Consider the following 21564-nt stretch of genomic DNA (forward strand, 5'->3'; position numbering starts at 1 on the left):
CTTGTACAAGAAGTTGCATGGAGCCATCTGAGGGCACAGGGTCCCTTGGGTTTTACTGTGGTTAGGTCGATACAAAGGATTCAGGTAATCTGCACGATTTTTCCACAAGTGAGCCCACAGTGAATACGTTCGTTCTTGGATTCTAAAAATATATATATATAAATAATTATAATATATTAAAGTCAGATATAACTAAAACATAGTTGTGACATCCTAGTGCTCTGTACTTATTTATAATCTGCTTTATACTTCCTGAACAGAATTAGTCTGAAGTTACAAATACAGAAAAACAAGAGACCCATATTCCTTTGTTGGGCACTAAAGGCAAAATCCAATCCATTTTTTATAAAGCTGGAGCAGCTTTTATGGTGGTGGGGTTTTTTTGAGAGATAAGGTGGAGAGACATGTTCCTTTGCGAGTTGATCGTTTCCCTAAAATTAGCTTTCAGACTGATCTCTACACCAAAGGGATCCCCACATTTAAAAGCACTCCTACACCATTAAACTATTCATTTCTCATTAGGTTAGGTTACTTAGGTCTTGGGATAGGATGACTTCTGAAGGTTTTGACTTTAAATGGACTATGGCACTGAAGCAGCTCTGCATTTGAGCACTGAAAGGGGCCAAATAGCAGCAGCAAGCAGCAACTCTGTCCTGCCTCTCATGACTACTGCTGATAGGATCAGGATGCATGAGTAAATGGTGGGTTTCATGATGTACCTGAGGAACCAGGGCCCCAGAAGCAGATATGAACACTAGCACTGCCAGGAATGATATTACTGTCTCTGTGCTTGGGGGCAAGGAGGTTAATTCATAATTGCTTTGGGGCCAGACATCAGGTTAGTTTGCTGGCTCAGTCTGAGAGAGAACTACCAGACAAAAAAACTGTTCATAAGAAAATATCGAAGAAATCAGGAATAAAATGTCTTGTCATGAGATCCAAAGACAGGTTAAAACACAGAAGAGCAGTGACTCTTAAACTGAGAACTTAACTAGAGTTAATATCATCTTGTATTAGAGCTACAGTGGCAGCTTGCCTTGTTTGTTGTCAATGCTGCAATAAAGGTAGGGCCACATGGCTGAAGGGCTAATGCTCCTGTCAGTTTTCCCTAATCCCTGTCATGCACACGTGGATTAAACTCCCAGCAGAGCCAGATTGCAGGGGATCAACTTCTTTTCCTGTATTAATTGGTGTTGCTAGAAGACAACGGCCAAGAATTCTACGCTGCACTGTGCCCCTTAAGAAAGCACATACAAGTAGACTGGCAAATTTCTGACTCCTGAGTACACCACCACCCACAGGCTCCACACATAAATATGCTACTAAAGAAAAGACTTCCATACTTCAGCTCTCGTCTCTCCTTCTGGCTGTTACACAGGAAATTCCCAAACTGGCAAGAATAGATATGATGCTGTATGTGGATGAGGAATCTCTCATTGAATTCAAAGGCACAAGGAAACTGTTCCATTAACTGCCAAACACATTCAAGGAACTGATCAATAACAGGGGATATCTCCTTTGGATCTCCATCTAAGTTGCCATACCTGAAACAAGACAAGATAGGTTCAATTATAACCTGAAATCCTCTAGGAAAACTGAATTAAAACTAACGAAAACAAACCCCTCATTTTTACTGTGAAAGGTTCATTTATAAAATCTCAACTGCCACTATATCGTTTTACTTACAAAAATGATGCAATATTTGTGGAGTAGAATGAAAGCAGAATTTATCAAATACAAACATAATACTTTTATGGGTGTCTTCTTTCCTGACAGCTACATGTTTTAATGCTCTTAATATAAAGTTATACCACAGTAAAATAAGTCATAAGAATAACTGCAATGACTTACTGACAAAAACATCATAGACAATCACTTAAGTCTACTTAATAGGAAGAAGCATTTTCAATCAGTTATTCTGCTTACCTATTGTGTGTGTATATATATATCAACCAATGGAAATTCCATAAACATCTAAAATCAAAACTTCTAATTCTACTATTTTAATGCATCAAAGAAAATATAGCAACACTGTACTGCAAACCAAAGCTAGCAGTGGTGATGACATTTCATAATATCTCTCACCATCAATAGACATCTGACATATCATATGAAATGTAGGAATTCCTGCTAGAATTTTGCAAGTGGTGTGGAGCTACACAGATTTCCTTGGGGTTTTTTTTTTTTGAAACTACAATAAAATCATATTCAAATCAAGCAATATAATATAATTAAACTCCAATATAAAACTTGCTTTTTTATCTTTACAGAAACTAAAAGGAAATACAAGAAAGAAAGAAAATGTGGATATTTATCCACGCCTAAATGTATAAATCCTTCAAACATTTTTATTACATATAAAGCAGTTGCATAATGGATGTGCAAAATAACTTGTCAAATAGATGACTTTCCACTTTGCTTTACTTGACGCTTCTGAACAAATCCTGCTGTTTTGTTAGAACAGAGTGTAATAGGAGGAATGTGTTTTATGTCATAGATGATAACTTGCAGGCATGCCTAAGATGAAGTATTGTCCTGGAAGACGTAGACTTTATTGATCAGGGACTTGCATGAGGAGTCTTGGCACTACTGAAAGATACAGTTGAGTCCAAAGGGATTTTGCAAGCCACATACACAGTACTTTCCTTTCACATGGCTCTCTCAATGCTTATAGCAACTACAAGACCAGCACTGAGGATTCCCAATAGCAGCCTTGGAGTGCATATATAGTAAAAGACAGATTAAAATGAAAATATTTGACTGACTTTTCCATGCAGCAAATTTACATCATAGGAGAAAGGGTATGGTGGCTTCCTGAGGGCATTCTCTTTGTATACTTTGTAAGGCAAGAAGGAAGTAAAATCGGAATGGAAACAGATACTGACTGCATAAAAATATACATAGAAAAACCTTAGCACTGCCTTACCTGTGGTTGAATTTGTGACCAAAGGAAACCCAGTCTTTTTCAATTAACACCTAAAATGAGAATATTGCGTTCAGTGTTGTGGAGCAGAGCTGACACATGTTGAAACTGGTGGTGCAAACAAGCAGTATTGGAATCCCAGTTAGTTCTTAGATTAAGCAGAACAATGCCAAGAAAGAATGATGTAAGAAAGCACTATTAGAATCTCAGATAACTTATAGAATAAGCAGAAAAATAGTGAGTGATGAGCACTGCTGCCAGCTCAGGTGAAGTAGCACTCTGCATGGATGCAGGTAGGATGCCAGTATTTCAGCACAACTTCACTTAGGTTGATCCATCTAAAAACATCTCAAACATCTTTTTAATGTGTGACCAGTAATTCCTAGATGCTTTACCAGTGCTGTATCGCTTGGGAAAGGAACAGATTTTCCAACATAGCTGCATACTGCAGTTTAATGTCTAGAGAGCACATGCTTCTGATACCCAAAACTTCAGTGATCCCTGAAAATGAATATAAATTCTCGCTTGGATGAAAGGCCTTTGGGCTGAAAGCATCTCTTGTCAAGGTTAGGAAAAAATATATAAATGGGTGCCCAACTGATTCACACCTTTGCTAACATTTCATACGGAAACTGGGGGACTGTAACATGGACAGATAAAAACCTTCCTTCCTACTTAAAAAAGAAAGTTATATTTAAGAAAAGTTTATTTTCCATCAAAACCAAAGATACTCATCTTAAATGATGCCATAATACTTCATTTACTCTATGAAAGAGAGCCTGCTTACCATGAATCCCTTCATAGTTCTGTAATACGGATCCAACAGAAGGCTTGCTACAGAGCAAACCTGGGCTGTCCTATCCCAGCCATCAGAGCAGTGAACAAGCACACTCACACCCTCCTCAGCCACAGCCTAAGGACACAGAAGAAGTCAGAAATTTCAAAAGCAGGGAGAAAGGCAATAGTAAGAGAGGAACAGTGAGACAGTGCAATGTAGAGAGTATTAATTTGGATACTGAGAGACCTCCTTCATTTTTTACTCTGCCACAGATTTCTAGAATTGAGTGTTGTTCCCCTTGTTTGGAAAGTCTTAATTAATCTCATTCCATCCCGTGCAACATGGCAGCTGCAGCATCACCTGTTTATGCTCCACTGTAGGAGGATTTGGGATCTGTTTCAATTAAAATACATCAATCTGTCAGAGCAGACAACTATCTAAAGCAGATTCCGATGCTGTTAATGCCCTAATTCATATACCAGTAACAGAACAGCCATACTTCAAATATGGCTTTTAATTTCTCATCTTGATGGTAAGGTCAATAACAGCAATGTCTGCTTATGATGCCAGCACTAGTGTGGATACTATTACAACACACTGCATTGCACACTTGTGACATACTTGTCAAGGTTCGTGGGGAAGCCCATGGGAATGGCAAACTGCCATATCTAATAAATAAGATTGTGTCAGTATCTTTAATGTAAATAATGGAGGTTGGAGGATGACATTTTATACATAAACACATAAAGAAGAGATCATACTAACTTCTCCCAAGTTTGGTTTGCATTAGCTTTGGAATTTGAGGTTGAATTTTTTAAATTTGAAGGGGTTTGGCCTTTGTAATTTCTAAAGAAAACTTAATTTTAAAAGTAGAGAAATGAAGTAGGTTAGGGAAGATACTGCTTAGAAAAGCAAACATTTAAACCAAGTTTGGGCTTAAAAAGGAGCAAGGAATTATAATAAATTATCTATGTTTATCTCAAGAGACAAGTAAATTGTACTAAAATAGAAGCCCTGTGGGCAGGCAACCAACAACTCAGACCCTGGAATGGTACAAATGAGAATGGGTCACAATGCATGTCCAAGGAGGCACAAGAAGCTAGCAAGCATAGGGACAAAGGATCAAATTCTTTTGGACCGTATTTTAAGACTAGCCATGGGGGAAAAGTTGGCAAGAGCCAATGTAAATGACCTGATTTCTGTAAGGTAATAAAAGCTAGGAGGGCTGGGAAAACATGCATTTATCTTGCAGCTGCTGTTCAGGTAACAAACAGTTGCCTGCTGAGCAGGAAGAAGCAAAGCAAGAGAAACAAGCAGCTACTGAGAAGGGAAAGCCAGGAAGTTTTATTCATATGGTCGTACGTAGCAGGACATGTGAATAAAACGGCCTGTAAGAAATTGTAACTGTAATCTCAAAAATAAGAACTGAAACAGTAAAAGGCAAGGAAGGGGTAATAAAACTACTGTCAGTAGATGATAAATTTCTGCATTACTTTGGGTTGGATTTGGAGAAAAAAATCTTATTAAAGCCACTTTTCTGAGCCAATTCTCAAGTATGCAAGAGTAGAAGCTGCTAGAGCTTGGCCATGGTAATGCACAGGATTGGTTTAGGAGGTGAATTTTGTTTGTGGCTAAATAACTCAGAGGGGATAACACAGTAGCTAATATTCCTGTATTACAACTAACATGAAAAGAAGTAGTCCTCAAACAGAAACCTTCAACAAAGAAAATGTCCAGAAATCAGTGGAAGAGGCAGGGGAAATAGTGAAAGAAACAGTGACAATCACTGCTGTGGGGTAAAATACAGACATTCAAATACCTGGCATACAAGATGCAGGCTAGTAGTGGCTTTAGTATGTTTGGATTCTTTGGTGAAGAACACAAACTTCTTTTTACCATATTAACAAAATGTCCACATGACAGTGCCTAAGAATCATCTCCCCTCATACATGAAGCATTTCCAGATGTTGGGGTTTTTTCCAGATACATCACTGGAGATAACAGAAGTTACCCACAAGCAGAGAAGTTGGTCTTCAGTTTCTGTACCTGGTTAGTCCAAGGTTAGTCCTCATTTTGCACACATTACCTTAGCAATAAAAATGCCAGCATCCATAATGGCTTTGATATGCTTCAGCCAGCCAGAATTTTCTAGGCCCCACAGAAAGTCACTCATTGAAGGTGATTTCAGCTCACAAACTGTAAAATAAGCAACATCTTAAATGCACAGTAATCATAGACCCTGAGGCTTTCACTGACTGTTCAACCAAAAAGTTCTCTTCAGATATCCTTCATATAAAGCATTCATCTTTTGAAAAGAATGGCTACTTCACAGTCAAAATTTACCACTGAAAAAAAAACAAAAACCAGCATATATTTAAGAAAGTGTGATGGGTCAAGTTTCCCCCAGTATGTTGATGTAAATTAAAAAGAGAAGCTGTTACAAAGCCTGTTGCAAACAGTTGACCAAAGACATCCTTTGCAGAGGAAATTTTCCAGAATTGTATTGGGAGTGAAGTTTTCAAACCCATGAGAGGGGATTGTGTATTTAATAATGAGAGCTTGGAAACAGAAAGTATACAATTTCTGCTCGCAGACAGCCAGCCACCTAAGTGGTGCCACAGCCTCTCATTCCCAGCCATGTTTGCTGATGAAGCTCTAAGAGCAGGCCCACCAAACCCAGCCATCAGCATAACCACAGATGATGGTATTTGAGTGAAAGCTATTCACTCTCAACAGTTCTCCATCCCTGAATGAAACATTATTAAAACTTCACTTAGAAAGTATTCTGATGGTGAGGAAAATCTGTAATTCATCAAGGAAAATACTTTCCTGAAAGCTTTCCAAGCTCTATGCCATGTTTGAAAAAAAGAAAACTCTCCCAGTTTTTACAACATTAAGTTTCTACCTTGCTGCATCCAAGTGTCTCATTTTTAATATTACAGAGTTTGTAACCTCAGGACAGAAAGAGGGCAGTCAGAATATAAATCAAATCATAGAATTGTAGAATGGGTTGGGTTGGAAGGGACCTTAAAGTGCATCCAGTTCCAGCCCCTCTGCCGTGGGCAGGGACACCTTCCACTACACAAGGTTGCTCAAACTAGCAGCGAACAAATACAGAGCAGTATTTGGTGCAATCTCCTTTCAACAGCGAGACACTAAATTCACCCCATAAACAGACTATACATGTATTTTGATCCATGTACAATTATACTGTCTTTTAAGGAAAAAAGATATTAACTAGTGAAATGTATTTAAGGAATGCAGTGTAAAATGTCCTGGTTTTCACTGAGTTAATGTATAATCTATGAATTAATAATGTCTTAGTAGATCTCTTATCCTCTGGAAATCTTCTAAAGGACTCAGTTAATTATGGCCATTATGACCAGTGGCACGACTTTAGAGTCCTTCAATGTAATTGGAATTTGGTTTTACAGGCAAAGTCAGAGTTTATACCACACCCAAAGATATTTGGCTGCCTTAATTCCATTTAATTCAGGGGGGAAATAGCCTAATGTGTCCATACAGAGTCCTGCAATCTTTATACATTGGGCCTTTTCCAGATGGTTATTTTAAAAGTAATTTTTGAAGGATATTTATAAAAATGCATAGATAATGGCACTGAAAGCAAACAGCTTTTCACATGATTAATGCTCCTGTGCAGATGGAAGCATGACCAATTAGTAGCTGAATTCTGGCTGAAGCTGCTGTCTCTATTTACAAAAGCCCAAGGCAAGGCTGAAATAGTGCTTTTCTCATTCCCACTACCAAATTAGAGTCAATATTTACCAACCACTTCACTGAGCAAAGTTCAGACTGTCCAAAAGGCATACACTGTGTATTTCACATGATTTTGGCTACCAATCTGGACCTTAATACTGAGTTCAATTATGAATTGAATTATGAGGCTTACCCTACAGGGAAAAGGTGTTTCTATCTCAGCAGAAAAAGCACCAAAATCTTGGAGAAATAAGACCTGCTGCAGCCACTGCATGGGCACTGGAAAATCAAGAGCCCCTGTGCAGAACTCATAGCAATCCAGTGGCGCTCCCTTCCCCAGTAAGGGAGGAAGAAACAGGACACATAGTGGAAACTGCCTCTTCCACCAGTGAGGGTGGATGCTGGACCAGTTCTCCCATTTCTAGCAAGAAGGCCATAGATAGAGGAAGTAGTAGATTCTGTGGGCCAAACCCTCAGGACTCTTTCTGGCTGATCCATTGCTGAAGCCAAAGAATCAGGGGGCTGCTCATGTATCAGCAACTACTCCTGGTATGAGGGGAGGAGAAGCTCATATTGGCTGTTTAAATACAGACAGTGTTTAAATGCAGACAGGAAGCAGCATGTGGGGTCATTATCTCAATGTCTAACAAATGAGGGTGAGGTCTTGGCTGACGCCTGGATGTGTGGCAGAGTTCTCCCATCACAAACACCAAAAGACAGCCTCGGTCAGACCTTGAATCTTTACTGGAAAATGTCCTTGTGCAATATTTCTTTCTAATATTAAAAATAATTTCAAGGAGGTTGTGACCAGGATCAAATTATGGCATACCTCTTTTTAAATGAAAATTTCAAAAATCAGTGCTATACTAAAGCAATATGAGGCAGCAGAGACAGAAGTAAAACATTTTTTGGGAAGGGAAGGAAACTTCAGCATGTTTACATACATTTTATTTCCAGAGGACAGTCAAATCTCAACATTTTTTGCATATTCTGAAAGAATTCTTATTGTCCTACAAATTTGATCATTTTATGATGTATTTTGACCAAAATTAACATTATATAAGGGGAAATACACGTTAAAGTTAGGAGAAATAAAATTGTTAGAAACAAAGTAAAATTACAAAGCTGAAACCAATTTTTTTTTACCTACTCAAATAAATCATTGACATTATTACAATTATAAATTAATTGATTCAGCTTTTCCCTAAAGAAAAATCGTTGAAATGAACACATTCCTAATATAAGTGCATTTTCCACTAGAAAACTCAATAATCAATTTTTGTTCAAATTTCCTCAGCATTGAAAGTTACTTAAAATTGATTACGTTAAATAATCTGCAGTTTCTCATGTGAAGAAGGTCCTCCAACCTTCACTTCTGCTTAATTCCAGTACAGTAAATGAAATTGCCTCTGCACTTCTGCAATACATCAGACCCATTATGTCTTGATGTCCTCTTTTCCACACCGTACACTTCCAAGCAGCAATGCAGCACACATGAAACATTTTTCATCAGCCTCATTTGTCTTTTCAGAGGTTTTTATGTACCTTGTAACATCTCACACCAGATCACGAGCAGCACACATATCCATTTTTAAAGGCCACCAGAGAAACGTGAAGGGAAATAGAAAAAGAGAAAACCTATGCAGCACCTTGCATGAGAAAAGCCCTTCTCATTCAGTGAAAGTGCTTGAACTCGCAGATTTAATTTATCTAATTTCCAATCTTATCACCAGGTTGCTAAATAAGAGATTTCAACATACCAAATGAAAAACCTATGGAAAAAGCAGATGTTTTGCTCATACGGCTTATTTAAAAAGAGATGCTAAGAAGGAATGTTCGCTAAGCAGCCTGAAGTGGTAAATGAATTAGAAATTACCTTGTTACAGATCAGTTTGAGCTGTGGGCGACTCTCACAAACTTTTGGCTCAAAAATAATACACAGCACTGTCCATGCAGCCAGGCTGGTTGTTTACTACTTTGACTTTTAAAATGAACAAATAGAAGAACAGGTTTATTCACCCAGCCTCTCTCCTAGCCAAACAAGACTTTGTAATCAGCTAAAAATCCTTCCGTTTTCCTCCCTGAGACCCTTAGACCAAGGAATTAAGTATAAATATGTCACAAAGAGAGTGACTGTTGTAACCTCCATCACACTTTACTGAATTATGTCATTGAAGTAAATGTCATCTGGATTTCAGCCACAAAACAAGGTGTTTGCATGATTAGGAACTCACCACTAGTTGTGATGATGCTCCACTGTACAAGTCCCATTAGTCAGCAGGCAGCTGCACACAGCTGCAATGGGCAAAGATCTCCTTTCATACCTGTTTTCACTGCTACTGATTTCAGAGCATTTACCCTGATTTGAATGACAGAAGGATTAAATCTTTCCTCTAGTTTTCAGTAGAGCATTACCTTCAAGCATTTTCTGCAGACTGTTTCTCATGACATGGATGTTCTCAATGCCTATGAATTGAAACTTGATGTTGGAGTAGTTGTCCTCATTTTCGTATCCCTTCCCTGCTGCTCTGTTTGCCATTGCGTTGAGCTGGGAAAATAGGGAAAGTTATATGAAAACCCAGTAGCATGCTATTTTCAAAACAAAGCTTGTCTACTGCAATATATCAGTGTGATTTAAGTCAGGTACAAATAGGAAGCATTTATCATGATGTCAACACAATGGGTTAGGAGTCAGGGATCTTTTGCAGCCTATTGCATGGCACTGGACTGCTGAGCCTCTGACCTCTATTTTACACACTGGAGTGAAACTTCATTAGTGAAATTAAACACAAAAAACACAGCTTATGTAGGTTTCCTCGACAAGAGCATAAAGGTTTTAATTTGGGTTTAAAAGACTATTCTGATTTCATTTTTTTGATGAGCATTATGTTTACTAGCAGAATATACCCAGCAGGTGGCAGTGTCTTAAATGCCATGTTACTGTTTCGTAACATGTACTCTGTAATGTTGCCCAAGTTACTCTGTTTTCTGCTCAAATCATCCAAAAGTTGATACAGCTTATTTCTTTGAAGCTTGGAATAATGAAGAGAGAGCTGGAATTCTTCCTAAGTTTGTTCTATTTTGGCTGTAGTTGTATAATACCACAAACTATTTGAATTAACAAAATTACCACAAATATTTTCAGTTGCAATGCAGAACTATCAAATACTGTGCTCTGCTTCAGCAAAAAAATACATGCAATTGGAAGCTGGAGTTTTGTCTTTGAATATCTTACTTGCTTCATGGCGTGGGAAAGTCACTAAATGATTCTTTAGTTCAATTTTCCCAAGCATAAAATTAAGGGGTTTTTTAATACTTATTTTCCCCCTTCTGAGGCGGAGCTGATCCAAATGAATGAAGTGCTTTTACTTTATTACTCTATTTTATTTTTAAGTTTTATTTCCTGTAGCAAAATCTCGCTGTATAATAGAAAGAAACTGTCTTTTTGCATGAAGTTCCTGCTCTTCTATGAAACGCACATTGTAAGGTAGCGGAGCCTTTGAACTTCCCAATCAATATGAAGGATCCAGGAGTAACAAAGCAGTCCACATGGCAGAACCTCCATGCCACACACACATGCCTAGCACAGCTGGCAGCTGCTGCTCAGGAAAGATTTCAGAATTAAATAACAATGGATATTGCACATCCAGACTGGAGGGCACTAACAAAGCTTTTGGAGAGACCTTATGAGGCATCAGTTGGACAAAAAGTGACTCATCTTCATTGCAGTGAGAGCCAATGCTCATGAAAAATCAAAGCAAAATATCTCTTAGGCATTGCCTAGGGGCCAAGAGACTATGTGGATAACTCCAATTCTCATTTATTTCCCAATATCGCAGTCAGTACTATTGATTTGCTGCCTCTGTGGTCGCTTCTGAAACTCACAATAATCTACTTCAGTAATCTACTAATGGTACCATGGGATACACAAGAATGTCCTTTCCTGATCTCTTCCACCCCAAACACACATACTGCCAATATTCAATTTTAATTTGGAGCTGAATGAATGCAGTTGAGTAGGATTGATTGTCTGCTGCCAATTTACCTCCAGCTAAGATGAAGAAGTTCAGCTTTTTCAACATCATATGTCAAACTAGCTTTCAATGGATCAAATTTCACCTCTCAACTTTCAAAGGAAACAGCTAAAGACTAAAAACTCTTTATGCCATTATAATTTCATTTCAGATTCACAAGAAAACAGCTGGAGGAAACCCCCCAGCATTTTTCATTTACTCAAGTCCCGTGTAAAACTTCCTTTAACTTGTAGTGTGCATTCAGGAAAAAGGAGGCGGGGGGGGGGGGGGAATTCTTGTCTATCAACCAGCTGTCTGCTGATGTTCTATCAATGAAAAAAGCCAGTCTGAGAACAGCATGTCCTTTAAGGACAAAGTCCTCAGTGTGACTTGCTAGAAAGATATAAATTATCTGCTGAATCCTAATCTTTCTCTTTTGAAGTAGACATAAGTGTCTAAGAAGAAAGATCTGTATGCATAAGTCTAAGCCACCACAACCCCTTGAAACACTAAATGACAAACATCTAGCCCCTAACTGACCTAATCCCCAGTAAAATAAATGCTGTTAACTGTCTCTGCAGCGGATCAATTTTGTCACAGAAATCCTTTCTTAAAAGACAATCTGAAATAGCCCTCATTAAAAGTAAATAAATACAAGGTTAAATTTGCAAGGCTTTCTGACACTCATTTATTTTAAATATTGTCAGTTGCCGAACTTTTCAGCTGCCACAATATTTACTAACAAATTTTCCACATCACCTACCAAAATTCCATCTGCTGCTCTTAAAGTGGTTGTAAAGCTCTCTACATTGTGCCTGACCTCACTTAATCTCAGTGAATATGAGGATACAACCTCTGAAGGGAACAGACCTCACTCAGCAGATTTCCCGGCATCTTTAATGTGGACAATAACCAAGTCCTACCTTGTTATAAAGAGTTATAGAATTAATCTGTTCTACTCATAAACAGTAAGTTTATATTAGCTTCTGTAAAGCTAATAGAGGAAGGAGAAAACCAAGACAAACAGCAACCTAAGTAAAGCTCTGCATATGGTCACCCTGGTATATTTAAATGAAGTGGAATAAAAGCTTTCTTCCACAGCCAAGTCCTTTGTTTTGAAGATTATCAAACACAATGAAGCACAACATATGAGGAGTACCTGGGAATGCTGAATTCCAGGGCCCATCAATATTCATAATCTCTGCAATTCTGATGAGAGAAGAGGCAGGTAGTTTTTTAATTTCCTAGAGCAATGGGAAACCTTGCACCAGACTTGCTACCTTACCTTTACATTTGTTAAAGGTTCACTGAGGAGTGGCTTGTACTGATAAGTATCACTTCCTACATGCTCTAGATTTATAGATGCATTAGGAGGTATAGAATCGAAACAAGGCTGTTATTTGGCACCAAGAGCTTTAGTAAATTAGTCAGTCTTGTAGCACAGAGAAGTAGGAATCTGTGTATACAAATTACATCAAAACCCTTTTCTCTACAGAAGTTCAACGAAAGCAGACTTTATCACCTGAGCGGCTTCTGAAGAAGCCAGAGTTGCTGGAAACATGACGTCATTCATGGCACAGCAAGCCAGTTTTACTCTCTTCACTTAAAGTACAGCCTTTTTTCACTGCGCACAGGAAGTGTCTCGATGTCATTTACCAGAAAAGTTCACAGAATGGGACATTCCCGTTAATACCTTGTAAAACATTACTAATAGCCAAGTCAGTCAGTCTTTAGAAATAAATCCCATCAGCGAGCAACTTCCTTAATTAGGGAAGACTACGAGTATCATCAGCCAGGAAACATTATGCTGTAACTATTATTACATATAGAAAACTGTTACAAACAAGCATTCTTTAGGCAGCTAGGTCTGTGCTTCGTATTTGAAGCCTGTTCTTCTGAACACAGTGGTAGCAATCCTATCCTAGTGCTGATCATGGTTCATTTTTTTCAGGACTACAAGTAAGGTGGTGACATCCTTGTCTTCCCAACAGAGGGAACTGAAGGTCAAAGTAGTCACCAAATTACAAAGTGCAATGAGACATGCCAAAGCCCTAATTGTCTGGCTACTGCCTCTCTGGTTACTCTGCTCTCTGGTTACAGCTCTGAGTGCTCAGCGCTTTCCCACCAAGCCCCCAGATCTTCAGTCAACCACCAAACAGATTTCTCATTTCTGCTCTAGCTCTGCCCTTCCTCATTCCATCTCAGGATACTGAAACAGCTTCCTTGTTCCTTTCCTTCAAACCTTTGCTCCCACCTTTCCTTTTCCTGTGCTATAGCTCATCCACATCTAGTCGGGATTTTGTGGAGATTTGCCCTTTTGTTTTCTTTTCTTCAGATACTTGGTAACATCAACAGGGAAGCTACCGATTGTGTAAGAAAGAATATATCCCTACTGCCACCTCCAGGCACTGAAGCCTGTTTAGTCCTCATCACCTACAGCTGTTTGTTAGCATGTCAATTTGGACACAAGGGTTTTTCAGTTTCCAGTCTCTTCTAGATGATTACTGAGTTTCTGCACAGCATGATTTTTTTAAAGCTTCTATCTTGGCCAAAGATTTTAGTCACATACAGGGATATGGCATCTGAGATCATTATTTACCATATTTCAGATTCTCTCACAAAAGCATAAAAGTGCTGGAGATATTCGAAGAAGGTTTCCTAAATTCTTGTAACCTCAGTAAATGGTCTTTCCTCAGCCTTATGCAGAGGTCATTGAAATTTTCACGTTTCGGGAGAAATGTTGCATGGACAATCTTAGTATAAGCAGGCAAAGGTTTGCAACCTCCCAAACAGCTGTAAATACAGATTTATAATGGGAATTATTTTCACTGCTCTCATCAGTAATATATAGTTATTGATAGGTCCTCTGTGTGTGGAAGCAGTTCCAATTCAAGTTACTTACCTATCTGCATCTTAACATTTTGTTAAGAACAAAGATAAAAGCTCAGTGTAAAGAAAAATATTCTCCAAGAGCTAAAAACGTGGGCAAGGTTCCTATTTAAGATTCCCCTGATAAACCCCGATTTGCCTGTGGAGTTGCAACTAAATCAGAAGTATGGTGAGTCACTTATGCTGTGCATCTTCCCTAACGTATTTAGTCCAGATTCAGTCCTGCTATGTGCAAGAAATTTAAGGTACTTACTTTGGGCCTTGTGTCAACAACATATATGAAATCACTTCCTGGATTTGCTTTTCTAACGGCCTGGAGCATCTGTTCATCCTCCAGGCATCGAGCACTAAAGCCAGATAAAGGCTGGCTGCTTCTACATATGGAAGCCTGTGGAAAAACAGACAAACAACAGAAAAATCAATGTAGCTATCAAGCAGAAATTATTTAGCATCCAGAAGCATTTACAAAACCAGCTCATTAAATGTTTGCATAGGTGTACAGCTACGTGGGAAGGCGGAATGGTAAAAATGAACTACGTGTTTATAAACTTATTTTTAAAAAGGAAAGGAAATATTAAAACAATGCAACCCCACTGGCCCAAGTCTAGTCTTGAATCCAAGTTTAAGAGCTATTTTAAATATAGTATTGTCCTAATGTGGAATAACTCCTGCAAGGAGGTCTCCAGAGGATGTGAGGAGTGCAACACTGCAATCACAAGAACACTGATGTAATATAAATAATGAGTCCTTTTGCACTGTCACTCACGCTTACCAGTTATGATACTGATTACACCCAGCTTACATCAGTGCATGCTTTACTAAACAGCCTGATTCTATGAGTCCAGGAAACAAAACCACGTAACATGCAGCTAGATCACTGATGGTGGTATATTTTTAGCGCTGCCTCTGGAGAAAGACCTTACTGCATGGAAAGTGGGTCAGGCAGCCTGACCTCTAGAATACATTTATTATCAGTGATGTTGAAGAAGGAAAGAGTTTCTCCACAGATCCATCAGGATCAGACCTTTAGGTGAAACTGGGAAAGAAGGAACAGAATGTGAAACGGGTGAGCAGGGAGGTTTTTGTTTCTGCTAGGGAGAGGGGAGATAGATTTGTAAAGAGCAAGGGGCTAAAACATGCACTTTCCAAGCACTAAACATAAGCATGAAGAGAATCTGCCTGCTGAAGGTCATGACCCATGCAGACTGCCCTACAGATTATTGATTAATGTGAAAAAGGACATGCTTTTTTCCAGACAAGTCTTTGAAGTATCGGTAGGTAGTCAGTAAAACCTAGATCTTTAATACAGGAAAGCTAAATTGTGTGAGAGCCTGTTAATACTTTATTCACAGTTTTTGCACACAGATTGTTAGTTATCTAGAGCCTTGCCTGCTGATCAGCACACATTCCAGCAATATAAACTTATATTAATATAAACTTATACCTCCTTTGCATGAAGCAAAAGTACATTTGGGTATGTCCACAACCTGCCAATTTAATAGAAGGAAGATGTTTCTCTCTCCTCCATAGTGTGCCATACATGCATACATACAGGATTAAGGGTAAAGTTATGGTTGTGAATGAAGGTTAGGATTCAGGAAATTATGGTCTACAGCCTATTACATTATATCATACTGGAGGCCCAAAGGGTTAAGGTGTGTGCAAGCAGCAGTATGAGAGAATGGTTTGTTTGTCAATTTAGGCTTGAGTTTAAGGTTATGTTTAGCTTCAGATGAAGAAACCTTTTCATTGCCAATATTTCAAAATTAGAAAGATAAGATATTCTAGTGACCATTGGATATCATAAGTGGAAATTATTATCCACGATATCCATGAAGAGATCACCTCCTGCCAACCCAGGCCAATTGCTTAGGATGAGCATACACATCTATAAAACTTCTTGAGCTATTTTTAAGAGTAGGGCAAGAGATGAGGTTGTGTTTACTTCTGCACAGGCTGAACAGATAGTTCCAGAGTTTGATCTTATCAGACTCACACAGATCTTGTAAGATGCAGAGACAGATTCCACATTGTCATTGAATTTGTCAGTACCAAAGAGCAGTGGGAAACGTCTGGATATGAAATACTGAATGAGTGGCACCTGTCTTTCCTGCATGCAGTAAAGCTCTTCCCAACCTGCTGTTTCCATCTCTGTTCAGTGTCTACCATCAAAATCTTACCCCACTCCTTCCCATTACTCTGTTAGCTGCAACTCATGCCAAGCTCCAAACTCACAAGGAGGTTTTTTTCCAACATTCTCAGCCCTTTTCCTACCCCTTTTAATCATAAAGAATCCAGGAGTAAACACAAAACTTCAAATCCTTATGGTCTGAACCTTAACCTGAACTCCAGCTAAGCTCTTTCAGCCATCCTTTTTGGGTCTATTGACAGATCTTTTCTTGAAAGGCTACCCCTGAATCTCTTAATTGCTACAAGTGTAGTTTTTCTCCTCCTAGACTTGCTTTCAGGCTGTGGCTACCAGATCCTTTATTGCTCTGTTCTCCTCCCAGTCACTTGCTCAACTGCCTGCTACTGGCCATCGCTCTCCTGCCACCCATGTTTCAGGATCTCCTGTGCTACTCCACTTCCTTGTGACACAGAGATTGCATATTGTTGTGTTAGCTGGATGATGAAGCTGGGTTTAAATGACTATATGCCTATTAACAAACTAGCCGTAACTCCAGTGTGTGACCATATGCACAAACCACACTAACCTGACAACAATAACCTTTTCTTTGTTTTCTTTTTTAATAAAATAATCACTGATTTCTTCTTGTCAAAGCTTACCAGAAGAATTATGAAAGCAAACCCAAAATAAGCCAACACTTCAGAGCTGCAAATTCACACTTACATTGTTCTCCTTGTAATAGTAAGAAAGAGCTGGGAAGCGCCTTCGGCTCCGAAATTTAGAGCTCCCCACTATGATGTGTGCAGTTGCAGACTTTGGTACATACACTTCTGTAGGATAGGAATCACAGACCTGTGAAATAAAGCTCTACTTATTTTTGGTCTACTACATACAAGTAATATTAGCCACCTCCACAGCAGATTCAAAATAAACAAAATATCAAGGAACTGTAACCTCAGGGAGTATTCCATCATTATTGTATACACATCAATGACATTTCTCAAAACAGTCTTTTGAAGCTAGAAAGTATTAATTCTAACTTATGAATGGCAAAACTGAAGCAAAAGGGTTGAAGGGCTGTATTTCCAAATGTTAATCCATGCCTCTTTGAGAACAGATAGGGAGAACATACATTCGTAACAGGAAGGATTCATCACTATGAGCAGCAAGATTGTATTTACAACTGCAGTTTCCTCTGGAGCAGAATTCAGAAGTAAGGATGGGAGGGGGTGAAGGTCTCAAACACCTCTCTGTTGTAATGGGAGGGGACTACAGAGCCAAATTTTCCAGCAAATCTGATGATTATAAAAACAATGCAAGAAAAAAAAAAGACTTGGAGAAAAGAAATTAATCCATATGAAATGAGGATACCGAAAGGCAAGCAGCCCTGACAATGCCCACTACTTCGGAAAGGAACCCAATAAACCTGTAAAAAAGTCCAGAAGTTCCTCTGGAGACAAGTGTGACCCATCCACGGGTCCTGAAGGAGCTGGCAAATGAAGTTGCGAAGCTGCTGGCCATCATATTTGAGAAATCATGGCAGTCAGGTGAAGTTCCCAATGACTGGAAAAAGGGAAATGTAACCCCCATTTTCAAGAAGGGGAAAATGGATGACCCAGGGAATTACAGACCTGTCAGTCTCACCTCTGTGCCTGGCAAAATCATGGAGCAGATTCTCCTGGAAGGCATGCTAAGGCACATGAAAATCAACAAGGTGCTTGGTGACAGCCAGCATGGCTTCACTAAGGGGAAATCCTGCCTGACCAATTTGGTGGCCTTCTATGATGGGGCTACAGAACTGATGGACAGGGGTAGAGCAGTTGATGTCATCTACCTGGACTTGCGTAAAGTGTTCGACACTGTCCCACACGACATCCTTGTCTCTAAATTGGAGCGACATCAATTTGATGGATGGACCACTCAGTGGATAAAGAACTGGCTGGATGGTTGCACACAAAGAGTTGTGGTCAATGGCTCAATGTCCGGCTGGAGACCAATAACGAGTGGTGTCCCTCAGGGATCGGTGTTGGGACCGGTCTTGTTTAACATCTTCATCGCTGACATGGACAGTGGGATTGAGTGTGCCCTCAGCAAGTTTGCCGATGACACCAAGCTGTGTGGTTTGGTTGATATGCTGGAGGGAAGGAATGCCGTCCAGAGGGACCTTGACACGCTTGTGAGGTGGGCTGATGCCAACATTATGAAGTTTAACCATGACAAGTGCAAGGTCCTACACCTGGGTCGGAGCAATCCCAGGCACAGCTACAGGTTGGGCAGGGAAGAGATTCAAAGCAGCCCTGCGGAGAAGGACTTAGGGGTGTTGGTTGATGAGAAAATGAACATGAGCCAGCAGTGTGCGCTTGCAGCCCAGAAAGCCAACCGTATCCTGGGCTGCATCAAAAGCAGCGTGACCAGCAGGTCGAAGGAGGTGATCCTGCCCCTTGTGAGACCTCACCTGGAGTATCGTGTACAGTTCTGGTGTCCTCAACATAAAAAGGACATGGAACTGTTGGAACAAGTCCAGAGAAGGGCCACGAGGATGATCAGGGGACTGGAGCACCTCCCATATGAAGATAGGCTGAGAAAGTTGGGGCTGTTCAGCCTGGAGAAGAGAAGGCTGCACAGAGACCTCATAGCAGCCTTCCGGTATCTGAAGGGGGGCTATAGGGATGCTGGAGAGGGACTCTTCATTAGGGACTGTAGTGACAGGATAAGGGGTAATGGGTTAAACTTAAACAGGGGAAGTTTAGATTGGATATAAGAAGGAAATTCTTTCCTGTTAGGGTGGTGAGGCACTGGAATGGGTTGCCCAGGGAGGTTGCGAATGCTCCATCCCTGGCAGTGTTCAAGACCAGGCTGGACGATGCCTTGGGTGAGATGGTTTAGTGTGAGGTGTCCCTGCCCATGGCAGGGGGGTTGGAACTAGATGATCTTAAGGTCCTTTCCAACCCTAACTATTCTATGATTCTATGAAATGGGGTCCTGGTCTAACTTCCTTTTCCTGAATCTGCCTATGGCATTCTGGCTGGGGTCAAAAGGATATTCAGTATCTCCCTGGGGCTTTCTGAGATGACTGAATGAATTAGGATGCCCAGGAAGAAATTAGGTTCTGAGAGTCAGAGATATGGAGTGAGGGAGAAAAGGAAGGGCTTGTGGTTACAGATGCTGCTGTGGTGAACTGGGTTTTATTCACGATGCCATTTTTCCTACTCTTTATCTTAAAAGAGGTCAAACATTTTTTCCAGTTGTTTTAACAAAAAGAAAACAAACCCTGATAGCACATTCAGTCTTCTCTGAGAAATTCACAGGCCCTCCTTAACATGGATATTCTCCAGCAACAGAGACAATGGAGTGCATGAACAAACTTCCTTCAGAAATACTTTGGTTATTATTTCTTGCAATTTATTAACATTCTAGGGACTTCAATTGAACAAGATTGAACTAGGCAGGACAGCAGGCAGCTAGGAAGATACATGACTTGTCAAATGGCTGAAAAACGTGAACAGTCACTCACAGAGGCTTCAAAAGGATTGTGAGAATTGCTAGTGAGGAAAAAATATTGCCAAGTTCACTATTTGAAGTATTGTTTTTCTTAAAACGACTGTGTAGTAGTTTTACATAACCCTACATGGCAGGAAAACATTCATTCAGACACGTAACATTAGGTATGATTTAAACCTCTGCCCAAGCAGTCAAGCACTAACATTTAAAACACTGTGGACATGTTTTCTGTGTTAAATGAAGACACATCCTTTCTTGCACGCTATATGTGTCTTTCTATGTGAAAGGGTGAAAGAACTGCGCCTTACTACCTGTGTGTACAGCACTGAGCACAATGGAAACCTGCATCTAAGCACTACAGTTATCCACAGCCAGACTGCTGCTTTACTTTACAGACAGCCTCTATAACAGAAAATCACAACTCACTCCATAGTCTCTGTTTACATCGCTAATCTGCCAATAGTTGTTTGGAATACCCATCCGATTATATTCTTTGTTGAGGTCCACAAGCTTCCAGCCTTGTTCTCGTTCTTCTTTATCTAATTTTGGATTGAATGAGAAACAATACAGCTCTTCATATTTCACTGGGGGGGAAAAAGCAAACAAACAAAACCAGTAAACCACTTCAGATTTCTCATTCTGAAACCACACTTCAAAAACAGAGCTTGGCATTGTATTTCATGTACTTCCTTTTAAAACAGTATGCTTTGCTGTACAAAAGCACATATCCTGCGAAGGACAAAGATGCACAGCTACATTCTTCCTCTTCAGGATGAGGATTGACTTTCAGGGCAGTTTCCTTCCCCTACCTGGTCGTGTCAGACGTATCAGAGATATGTAAACATCATGGCAGTCTCGTTCCTGAGGGATGACCAGCTGGATGACCTGGAAGTTCTTGCAGCGGATCAGCAATGGGCAACCAGTAGCAGTGGTAGCCTGCTTCTCAATAGAGGAAATTTGACTGTGAAGAACCTGCAAGGGAATTGAAAATGGTTATGCCAAGTGATTCAAATCTTTAGGAAGGAAAACAGTTATTTATAATGATGTGCCAGGGCAGGCACAGTAGCTTCTCAAAACTACTCTTTCAGGAAATCACCAGACTCCTCCTTGTGAACTTTTGGTCCTATCTTCAGCTTCAGGCTTAAGCAGTGCCTGATAATTACCTACAGACTAAGAAGTGTTTCTGGAGTTTTTCAGCTGCTCAAACATTAGCCTGCGCATGCTATCCAAAGCTTTTTGTTTGTTTGCTTTACTGCAAGCTAGCAGTTGTCAGCAGAAGAACTCTTTTCATCTGTCTGCACCGTGACAAGATGAACTGATCAGATAAGGCTAAAATGTTGAGCATCCTCTTTGGCAGAATGGGAGTCCTGATGTAATTTTAAACACTGCATTAGATGAGATGAAACATTACCATAAAAATCAGGAGAGGAATAGTGGGACCAAAAGAGGACAGGGTTAATAATTAGCAAGAAAATTGACAAAGGATTCATAATTAAGCTACATAAAAAACCTCTCAAAAATTGTAACACCAGAGCTATATCTGTATATATACATATACACACACATGCAACATATGTTATCAGTCCCTCAAAACAGATAACTCAAAATACTGTGC

At 39.7% G+C, this 21564-nt stretch overlaps 1 protein-coding gene across 3 annotated transcripts in view; it reads right to left on the bottom strand.

Moving 5' to 3' along the window:
- MTMR7 (myotubularin related protein 7) overlaps positions 1-21564 on the bottom strand; it is a 43395-nt gene that overhangs the window by 3698 nt on the left and 18133 nt on the right. For 2 of the 3 annotated variants that reach the window (XM_057420376.1, XM_057420377.1), the window contains exons 3-12: positions 20759-20921; positions 20376-20533; positions 17172-17300; positions 14574-14708; positions 9834-9966; positions 5788-5897; positions 3711-3836; positions 2927-2976; positions 1344-1544; positions 2-142 (exon numbers count right to left, since the gene is read on the bottom strand). In XM_057420376.1, the coding sequence (XP_057276359.1) occupies positions 2-142; positions 1344-1544; positions 2927-2976; positions 3711-3836; positions 5788-5897; positions 9834-9966; positions 14574-14708; positions 17172-17300; positions 20376-20533; positions 20759-20921 (1346 nt within the window). The remainder of the gene's footprint in view (position 1; positions 143-1343; positions 1545-2926; positions 2977-3710; positions 3837-5787; positions 5898-9833; positions 9967-14573; positions 14709-17171; positions 17301-20375; positions 20534-20758; positions 20922-21564) is intronic. The other variant, XM_057420378.1, reaches the window with a different exon arrangement.

Source organism: Pezoporus wallicus, unplaced genomic scaffold, assembly GCF_028554395.1.
Source record: "Pezoporus wallicus isolate ANWC-B61680 ecotype Strahan unplaced genomic scaffold, APGP_CSIRO_Pwel_v1 contig_5552, whole genome shotgun sequence".
Lineage (NCBI taxonomy): Eukaryota > Metazoa > Chordata > Aves > Psittaciformes > Psittacidae > Pezoporus > Pezoporus wallicus.